Consider the following 10,712-nt stretch of genomic DNA (forward strand, 5'->3'; position numbering starts at 1 on the left):
AAAGTTTAGTAAAGAGTACGACTGCTACGTATTTGCTATGTATAGGTAAAAACTTCTCAGAAGGTCTTGACACTAATAACTGGGATAGTGAAGAATACCCAGCCAGAATCCTTGGATGGAGAAGAGAGCAGTGGTTCTCAAAGTGTAATCACTGAAGCAACAGTGTGACTATCACACGAGAATGTGTTACATATGCAAACAACTACATAAATCTCAAACACATTTTTAAAATGTCATAGAAGAGCACATGGCATACAATTCCACTTATGCAGTTCCAGAACAGCTCCTCAGATACTGACCTGGAAGAGGACCCAAGCGAGCACTATAGAGTAACACAGTACCCACATTTTCACAAGGTTGCTGGCTCTGAGTGTTGTCAAAAATCACCAGGTTATACACTTCAAGTTGAGCATTTCACTATTTGCAAATTTCATTCCTCCCCAGCCCACCTTCCCAAAAGAAGAAAGTCAAAATATAGACATTTTCAAACAAAAATAAAGTTTATTATCAGCAAACACTCAGTCAAAGAAATTTTACAGGATATATTTCAAATAGAAAAAATGTAATTCCAGGTAGAAAGCCAGAGATATGGATCAACTATAAAAAAAATTAACATCAATGATGTGAGCATGTCCATACAACACATTTAATTACTTTAATTAATTTTCCTTCTATGCGGGATCTAAGTCCAAATCTGCACAAGCTGTCAGCCTCCTCTCTCCAACACCACACATGTACACCTTGCTGTCACCTTCACGTTCTCCGGCAGTTCACCTCGGCACACGCAGTCCCACACCCCTGCTGGGCTCCTTGCCCTTTCCCAACTGCCTGCTCTCTGTTCTCAGCTCTAGTTTCTATGTGACTTCTTCAACTCCCCACGCCCTCTGCCTCATCAGACAAGATGAAATTTCTGTGCTATATCCTTAGATCTCACAGTCCTTCTCCTTCAGAACATTTACAAAACACTGATACATAATTATTTACAGTCACTCTCTCCTTCTAGGCTAAAATTTGGTAAAATCTGTTGTCCATCACAATAATCTAGTGTACTGACAAAAGGAGTCTTTAACACATTAAGCAAACACAGAATTCAAGTATCTCAGAGTCTCCCTAAATGCAACAATAAGACAGAAGATGTGGAAATGTCAGCATAAGATTATATATAATGTACCTGTTTCATCCCTCTTCTGAAAAAGTGTCTTTCTAATAAATTATTCTATATGAATTACAATTTGCAGCAGGAAAGTGCAAAGACCAAATTTTTGGTACTGAAGAAATCTGGGTTTCAATCCCAGATCTGCTATTTACTGAGAAGTTCCTAAGAAAACTAGTACCTCACATTTTTAGTCTGAAAGTGAAGATAAGACTCCCTATTCACCAAAGATGGTTGTGAAGACACCTAGCCTGGTTCTTGGAATGCAGCAAGTGTTCAATTAAAGGCAGCTATAAGAAGAGCAGGTCCACTCCTTTCCCTAGGAGGACATTTTCACTAAAGCCCCTTCATACAGCATCATGGTTGTGGGTTTACACTGTTGTCTTTGATGTCCCACACTATCTCACACTAGCGGATGCCATGAGTTATAACAAGGGGCTACAGGAATATTTATTCCTCAAGACCTCCAGAAAATGACCAAAACCCTTTTCATTTGTGCAGTGCCCTGCTCTTTTGTGTTCTTCTCCAGACGTCTCCTACCTCTCCATTCATTTGTCCTTTTCAAAGTTGAATAGGACTGGCAGGAGAGGCTGGGTCAATAGAATATTTAAGGAGGAAGAGATTGCTAATACTGGCTGCCACAGAATGCAGCAGAATGGTAAGTTTAGCAATTCAAATCAGCAATCTAGCTTCAAGATTCAGTGCTAGAGCATAGAGCCAATGATAAATTGAACAGCAATTGTATTTAAAGGTTCTTACATGTCTCGTGGTGCTGCAGACAATTTTTAATGCTGCAAATCATTAAGAAATTGAAAGAATCATCTCATTTACATACCTTGCTTGGACATATGCTAAATATATGCAAGATCACTATGTAAGGGACAGCGCCAGAATTCCAAACGAGGCAATTTCCAATTTCTTATACTCTTTGTAGTAGATTGACAACTGGTGGGCAACCTGTAATACCAGCTGATCTGAAACAGCATTGTGCTGGGTGTGGATGGCCCACCTGAGGACTGTTACCAAGAGCAAAAAAAAAAGAAAGAGACAGCGAGAGAGAGAGAACTGGAGGAGGGAAGGATGGTGGTGCTGTTGATTCTTCTGGAGAAGTTTGTCAGGCTGGCTTTCCTGAGATGAACTCATTGGAGGAGCTTGGGACCTCATTGTTGCTGAGGATGGCTGCAGTACTTTTCTGGGGAGCTCTGGTCCTTACTTCGAGAGTCACTTCCTGGCTCCAGTGCAAATTTCTGACTGCTGGCACAAATCCTTCATCTGGCTGACACAGGCTGTGGCTTCCACTACAGATCCTTGGGCCATCCCAGCATAGATCCATGAAACAGACTGGCATGAGACATTGCTGTGGGCTTAGACCTCCAGTTGGACTCATACAGAGCATTATCATGGGCTCTAGGTCTTCAGCTAGACTCATGCAGGACATTGCCATGGCATCCAGGCCCTCAGCCCTTTGGGTTTCTGGTGTATGGACACATTTACCCACACACTTTTGCATTTGGCTCTTTGGGTGAATATTATAAAATAATCCTATAGATTATATGTCTTGTATTGAATCCATTCTCTTGGGCTAGAGATTTAGCTCAGTGGCTTAAGTGCCTGCCTGGAAAGTGCAAGGTTATGAGTCTGATCCCCAGTAACCTCATCCCCCGAAAAAGGAAAGTTAAATCCATTCCCTTGTAAACCCTGACTATATAACACCCTTGTTTATTCCAAATGAGTATATATGAAGTTCCTTTCGGCTCCAAGATTCTATTCCTAAGTGACACAAATTTCTAACACTTAACTATTAGAACTCATAGCTCCTCCCTTCTTTCCTGTGCAGAGAAGCAGATGGCAGCTCCCCACAGGTAAGGCTCATGAGTGGTGTGCTAGGAGCTGCGCTGTCTGCATGTCCACAGCACTGGGGCAGATGTGAAAGTCTGTGGCCAGGCCAGTAGGGTGCCCACTGTGGGAGGGGGACAGAAATGCAAGTGCAATGTTCTCATTAGCATCTAAGGACCCAGGAGCTGACAGCAGGATGCAGAAGAGGCAGAGATGCCTGCGTGACTGGAAGTAAGTTACAATGAACATGTAAGCAAAGGAGCTGAACAAATAAGGATAACAAAAGTCAGATGTTTCACTGGGACAAAAGGTATCTAAAGCTGAAAAGGAACACTAAAGTGTTGGATTTGAATGGAGAAGTAGGAATGAACATGTGGTTTTTAGGTGAATGTACAGAATAATACAGAAGTAGTTACAGCTATACGCATGTACAACACACACACACATAAACACAAACTCATTGGTTAACTCTTGTCACGGAGTCAGCCAAAAAGCACATCCAGAAGCAATGGAGATAATGCACACCCTGATTCTGGCCTCCAAAAACCATTCTCTTCTGAAGAGAACCAAGTAATCCTTGGGAAAATCATTAGTTTCAGACAGATCTGGGCCAGGATAAAGTATGAGCCTGGGTCAGCCTTTACCAGAAAGTAATGTGTAAAAGAAACAAATGCTCTTATTTGTGTTACAAGGACATGGGCATCTCCTTAAAGGACCTCCCCTGTCATCTGGGACAATCTGAGCTAAAAATATTTAAAAACAGTGATTGACTAAACCCATCAAAGTGAGATTCCACAGAGCTATGCTGATATAAATAAGTAAGTAAATGAAAAGAAAGGAAAGCTCTTCTTACATAGGAGGCCAAATAATAAGAATGGAAATACACTTGATCTTAGCCAAGAGGCTGAGAAATGATAATAAGAGTGGAAGCACAAAGTGGTAGACTTTGATTCAGATGGAATTCGTAAATGATAAAACAAGGAATGACATTTGATAAGGAACAGGATATTGACATAATCTCAGAATATGTCTCCCCAAAATGCAAATCAGTTATATATAGAAAATGTTCACACTATGTGTAAGAAAGCTGGCAGATACTAGAGAACCAGGTGCTGAAGGTCATTACTGACCATGAAAGAATAAGCGGCCATCGCATATCCTAATACAATGCAGTGAGAGTGCCGTGAAGAAATCACAGAGTTTACCTGGGCACTGGAAACAGCACTCAGACACAGACAAGGAGCATCCTGCTGGGTGCACAGCCTGTACTCATTAAAACTGTGTAGGATAAGAAGGCAGGGATCTGCCACGGTTAGGGAAGGTAAACACAACGTATGTTCCCAGGTGGAATCTTGGACCAAACAGGAAGAAATGACATTATCAGAGCAACCATCCAGTTGGAATGGCATCTGTAGATGATAGCACTGTTGTATCAATATTAACTTTCCAGCTTGGAAAGAGTTCTTGTTTTAGAAAAGTACACAATAGACTAATTAGAGATGATAAGGCACTGGGCCTACATGTTACCCTCAAACGGATCAAAGAGACTACTAACCATAGCAAAAAAAAAGATATGACACAATTATGGTGAGATGTCAACATGTGAGGAATCTGTGTGGGCAACCTGGAGTTCTGAGCATTGTTGGTTTGAAATAATTAAAAAATAAATTATTAAAAGTAAACTACATTTATGCATTTGTTTAATTAAATACTTTAGAGTGACCCTGGAATGAAAAAGTTGTGAGAAAGCAGCAGAGGCAACAATATATGAAAGGCTGGGACAGATCACTGTGCAGGTACTGATTACACTGTACCACTCCTCGTGAAGAACATTTCCCAGCCCTATGTGACACCAGGGTGAGCCAGCTGCTGTGTGGCCTTCATGGCCCAGAAGAGTCCAAATGTGGCCTGCTTAGCTGCCCTGTTGCTTATGGGGTGGGGGTGAGGGGTGGGACTGCAGCTGTGGTCCCCTTCTCTTCTGTATGTGCAAACTGTGCTCCCAAACTGGCAGCAGAAACTCAACTCTTTCCTTGTTATTTCCTTTCTTCTTTGTCAGGCTTTAATATCAGGAAACAGAAATCACTCCAGATGTTTTACGAAAAAAGTACTGTGAGTGGGCTCTAAGCTGGATAAGTGGGGAACTGGAAAATACCACAAAAAGTGCCACTCAGGCAGCCACTGCCTCGGTCTCAGTCAGATAGATGGGTAATTAGGGACCTCAACCAGAATTGTCTCTGTAAGAACAGACCCATCCAGACATCTGGGAGCTACTGCCACCACCATGCCTGCAACTTCCTTCTAATGCCCATAAAACAAGGCATCAGCCTGCAATTCTTTCATTGAGAAATTCAATGTCTATCTGACTACCTTTGCTATCGGACAAAGGCAAAGAAAAAACACCTGGCTCCAGTTTCACCTCCAAAATCCCTCATAAGTGCCTTTGCTGGGGAGTCCATTTCACACTGTACAGAGAATAGTCACTGTACACAGGGAAACATGGTGCTGCCTTCCAGCCTCTGCACCCTGGGAAGTCCACAAGAAGAAGGCAGAGCTCCAGTCCCCAGGCCCAGCACATTCCTCTCCAGCAGAGTTGTGAGTCATTCTCTACTGTTAATCCCAAGCAACCAAGCATATTAGGAAATAGATTACATTTCTTCTTAGCTAATGTTTTAAATAGCAAAATTCTGCATACTGTATCTCTTACATAAATACAGATATGGAAGCAGAGCTGCAACTCACAGAAAAGTGGGAGAGAGGTACTATAATGTAAACTTCAGTACGCTTTCATACTCAGATGCTTACACAGAAGGACCTAGGAGCTATACACAATTCTCTCTATTCTATCCTATTTTTAGTCATTTTTCTCCGTGGTTCAGTTTCAATTTTGTAAAAAATCACCTTTTTTCAATGTTATGGAAAAAGCTACTTTACTTTTAATCAACAGCAGAGGACTGCCTGTTCTCACAACAAGTCTGAGTTTTATGAAGGGAAATACTTGCAACTTTTTTTCTTTTTAAAGGGGTGTGTGCATGAAGGTTTTACTTTTTTTTATAGAGCAGAAAATAAATGGCTAATGATAGCCATGAGATGGGACCCGAAATTTGAAAGCAAGTGATTTTTGTCTTTTAGATCAGATGGTGCAGTCCTTAAGGGCTGAGACTTTCTCTCTGTACCTCTGATGCTGGCACAAGGCATGTTACAGAGCAAGCAGGTAAGGGGGTATGCTGAAGGGCCAGATTACAAGGGAAGCGTTTTCCCCATCATGATTCTCGTCTTCCTACCTAGCTCATTCTCCCTTCACGTGGACAAAGCAGACATGGGGAGGCCGGAAGTCGCAGAATTCACAGGCAAGGACCTGTCATGTGAATAGGCTAGGCCCCATGCCATGAAGCCTCCCAGAAGTACAAATCCACAGCGAATTCAGGAAATCTTAATTTCAAGCGGATGAGTGATGGCCCTGTTGTTACTGATGGCCCACTAACTGCCACAATCCACTTTATTTCAGCTGGGCAGAGCGGTGCAAGAGGCTGACCGAGAGCTCAGATTCTGTGGGAGACACAAAGCAGACAGCTAATGGCACTTCTGGAGTATTTGGTTTCTGATTGGTCGGCTTTGGGGTCCATAGATGAGAAACATGGGAAGCACAGCTGGAAAGCCCAGGTCAGGCTGGGGGAGCTAAGGCTCAGTGAACAGGGAGTGGTGGCTGACAGGAAGCCATTCTGGGTGCAGTTCGAAGCACCCTCCTGCCGCTCCTGTGATCTTTTTTACGGAACAAGGATGAGGAAAGTACCTTTAGCTACAACTTTGTCTAAGGAACCACCTGCCATCACTTTTCCAAGCAATTAGAAACTTAAATTCTCAAACTCATACATTAAAACCACGCATTTCTGATGTACTCTGCGCTCTTTAGATACACGTTCACACTGTTTACAGCAGGATAAACACATCTATGCAGTCATCCTTCTCGGTGCAAATGTGTGTGCTACTTTACTCCGAGGACACACAGCGTGTCTTGCGCACCTAACGGCCTCCTGGTGGGTGCGCTGCCTGGGTCCCTGCACTCCTGCAGGAGCCAAGTCCTAGACCAGAGGTGAGCAGCCTCGCGGTACAGGACCTGAAGGTGGAAGACAAACCCCACAGCATCCTGCGTCGGGAAACTCGGGGAAAGTGCCGCGCGGACCCCGAGGACGCCGGAGCCTGGAAAGAAGCTGCGGGGACACGGGCCACTAGGACACTGGCCCTAAGGACACGACCCTCTGCCACAGAGTCATGGGCACGAGTTGGGTGGGTCAGTTTGTCCAGGGCACCCGCCAGGGGGCGACAGCTGGGTCCCTGCCGGTTCTCAGCTCAGCGTCGCTGAGGTCGTGACTGTCGAGCTGCAACCTTGGCTTCTGGGCGCCCAGCGTGTAAACCTGACCCCCACAGGGCAGAAGTGTCCCCAAGTCAGTCTTAGGCGGCGCCCGCCCCGCAGGAGAGCGGAACCCGGGCGGAACCCGCTCCCGACCCACCTCGTCCTCGGGGAGCCCGAGGAAGGCCGCCGCGCCGAGGTCCATGTCCAGGGTCCAGTGCTGGGGTGGGGTGGGGGGCGGGCGGAGGAAGCAGAGGAGCTGTAGGGAAGAGAAGGAGGATGAGGAAGAGGAGGAGTCCCGCCCGTCAGCGCGACCCACCCCGGACGCTGCACCTCCCGAGCGGGAAGGGCGGGGTCTGCGGCAGTGGTGGGCGTGTCCGGGCGTGGTCGGCGGCCGCGGTGGGCGTGGTCTGATGGGGGACAGGGGCGGAGCCTGGGCCTGATGCGGCGTGGGCGGGGCCTGGGATGCCGGCTGCGCCCTAGATATACATCAGCTCCCCACCGCCCTGCTCACTGCCCAAACCCTTGGAGACCACTGAGTGGGCCGGGCTGCATGGGCTGCGGGGGCGCAGCGTGCATCATGGCTGCACTTCAGCCCGGGACCTGCGCCTCCTCTGCCAGCGCAGGAGCAGGACGAACCCGGCTGCCTCGGATCCTGATGATAAGCGTTTCCACGCGTGTGCGCGGCCTCGTGGTTTCTGCACCAACCAGCGCACACACGAGAAGGCGGCGGGAAAGTCCAGTGTCCCTGGCTTAAGCCCTAATTCACAGCTTGCGCTGTTTCACAGCTGCGAATATTTACCCAAGCCTAGAAACTCAAAATTTAGTTTTAATTTTCCGCAAGTCCAGACTGATTGTGAATTACCATCAGCGGTTTCAGATGTCTGTAGGTGGGAACAAGAGGCCCGGCTTTATTGGTTACACGATTCTATATTAGCATGGCTTTAATTTCTTTGTTTTATAAGTCGTACCTGTGATTTTGTGTTTAAAATAATCTGAAAATATTGTATTGCATTTTATTTTAGGGATTTCCCCCCATATCTCGCCATACACCTTCACCAAGGGTGAAATTCATTGCAGGATGAGATTTGCCGCAGTGTACACCGGGAGTTCCTGGAGCCACGCACAGGGAGTGGAGCAAATTGCGGTCACAGTGACCATGATTCCCACTCAGGAATGCCGTTTGGGACAGAAGGGTGGGGCACCAGGCACCGGGCGCTCTGCAGCCCTTAATATCACTGATTTGCCTCATGGTTTTTTATTTTTTCTGTCCAAACCCAAAATCACAATGAAGAACTGAACCAGCAGCAACTGATACAGGACGAACTAGAGTAATGACTCTAACCCTAGCTGATGCTGACACCTGAAACTGAAAGGGAAATACAAACAAAGAAGGCGTCCACAGCCAGTGGTCTGAGAGTCAACCAGCAGAGCAAGCTGTTTAGGGCAGAAAATCCCTCTTTTCATTGTATCACTCAACATTGTGGTATTCTCATGCCATCAAATCCTTGTGGATTTGGAAGCGGCTACCTGTGTATGAGGCATGTGCAAAGCATGTGATAGCGTGCATAACACTGTGTCCCATGCCTCCTGGCTGCCCTGGGAGTATTCCTAACTGAAAGCCCCGTGGACCACAGCAACCCCTGGTGACATCACTACTTACCCCTTGTGCTTGATCCTATTTCTCCACAAATCTGCCTTTTCACAAGATGGGAACTGGCCAGTAAGGAAATGAAAATGAGAACCTCGTCTAGACCCTGTAGTAGTCTTATGTACCTTAGTGTGTATTCTTTGTGGTGCATATATTGAAGTTGCTCTTAGTGTCTGAAAGAGACTCCTTGCTATAAATATCGAGTGTGGAATGCTGATCTGTAGTATGAAAATCACTTCGGTGTTAGTTATAATTCTTCAAGGAATGCAAGGGAAAACTTCCATGGAAGTTGTCTCTGGTGGCTGCTGTCTGTGGACTGTACCTTTTGCTTTCACTGCCTGTATCTTCTCCTGTTTGGACTCCTGGCTGTTACCCTTTGCCATGGCTATTTCAGAGTTGTGAGTCTCAGACCCAGAGCTCAGGAATCCAAGAAATGTTACTATTTCATTTTGTTACTGAACTTAGCTCATAACAGTAGCTACGTTTAGCATGTCTCAAATTGTAGATGTTTTTAAAAATTAGCATTTGAGTATGAACAACAGTATAAATAATGATATAAAGAATAACAATGAAATGAGCATTTGAACACCCACTACCCAGTATAAGGAAAAGAATATTATCAAAAAAGTTTTTCTTTTTTTTGAGATAGGGTCTCACTATGTAGTTCAGTCTGGCGTTAAACTCACTATGTAGGCCAGGCTGGCATCAAACTGAGGGTGATCCTCCTGCCTCAGCCTCTTGAGTGCTGGAGTTATAGGCCTGTGGCACCACATCCAGGCCCCAAAACCCTTTTTTGCCCCTGTATTCCTTCCTATTAATGTCCTTTCCTCCTTGTGAAAAGAGAACTACTATTTTGAATTCTGTGTTTACCATTGTTTTATTCTTAAAGATTGTTTTACCACACATGAATTAGTCCTAAATGTTCATTTTTGCTTCTTTGAAGTTTATGGAATCGTGAAATTACTTACTTAATTCATGTTATTGTGGTTATATTGGCTAATTTTTCATTACTGTGTAATAATTCCACTGAACAACTCTAAACCATAACTCTTTTGCTGAGCATTATTTCTGTTTTGATTTTTGGTTTTCATTTATAAAACTTTTATGTGATTTAGTTCTTTCAAATGTTTGCAGCATTTTGTTTAGATAAATTACAATGATAATGAAATTTAATGATTCAAAACTTGTGTAAGTTGAAATAACTGAAGCACATTACTGAGCTTTGTCCAAAGGTGCATTTTTCAAATGCTAGTTGCTGTTGAAGATTCATGCTTTCATTCTTTTATACTTTTCTCAGTGAAAAGAAATTCTAAAAGTTTTCCCCCATTGACTGCCAAACAAAGACTGCTGCTTCTTATTTTACCTTGGTATTCAGGTTTTCTCTTCAGAAAGCACATATCCACGTCATTTGCTCATTTTTCTATGTTGAGTTGTTCATCCTCTACTAATCCTCACTGTTGTGATGCATTCTGGATATCAGTCCTGCCTTGTTGAGGCAACTGTTGGCTGTCATGTAGCACAGAGTGGGTTGTGGTGTGTGGGCAAGTGAGGGGCTCCAGGGGCAGGGACAGCAGGAAGGGGAACAGCTGGACACAGGTCACCAGGATACCAGGACCCAGGTGATAGGAAGGGCTGTGTGGTGGAGAGCAATAATGGCCACAGAGAAGGGTGCCCTCTGGGGATGGATCAGATGGGTAGATGGGTGAAGGCCAAAGAGAACTGCG

The 10,712-nt window shown here is 44.8% G+C and overlaps 1 protein-coding gene across 3 annotated transcripts in view; it reads right to left on the reverse strand.

Moving 5' to 3' along the window:
• Nedd4 (NEDD4 E3 ubiquitin protein ligase) overlaps nt 1–7,671 on the reverse strand; it is a 91,482-nt gene extending 83,811 nt beyond the window's left edge. For 2 of the 3 annotated variants that reach the window (XM_063249254.1, XM_013154687.3), the window contains exon 1: nt 7,498–7,670. In XM_063249254.1, coding sequence (XP_063105324.1) covers nt 7,498–7,542 — 45 coding nt within the window. In that variant the 5' untranslated portion in view covers nt 7,543–7,670. Of the gene's footprint in view, nt 1–7,497 lie in introns of all 3 variants that reach the window. The other variant, XM_013154688.3, reaches the window with a different exon arrangement.
• Nucleotides 7,672–10,712: the final 3,041 nt, after the last annotated feature.

This window comes from Cavia porcellus, unplaced genomic scaffold, assembly GCF_034190915.1.
Source record: "Cavia porcellus strain 051 isolate PalLab524CR breed Dunkin Hartley unplaced genomic scaffold, mCavPor4.1 scaffold_1, whole genome shotgun sequence".
Taxonomy (NCBI): domain Eukaryota; kingdom Metazoa; phylum Chordata; class Mammalia; order Rodentia; family Caviidae; genus Cavia; species Cavia porcellus.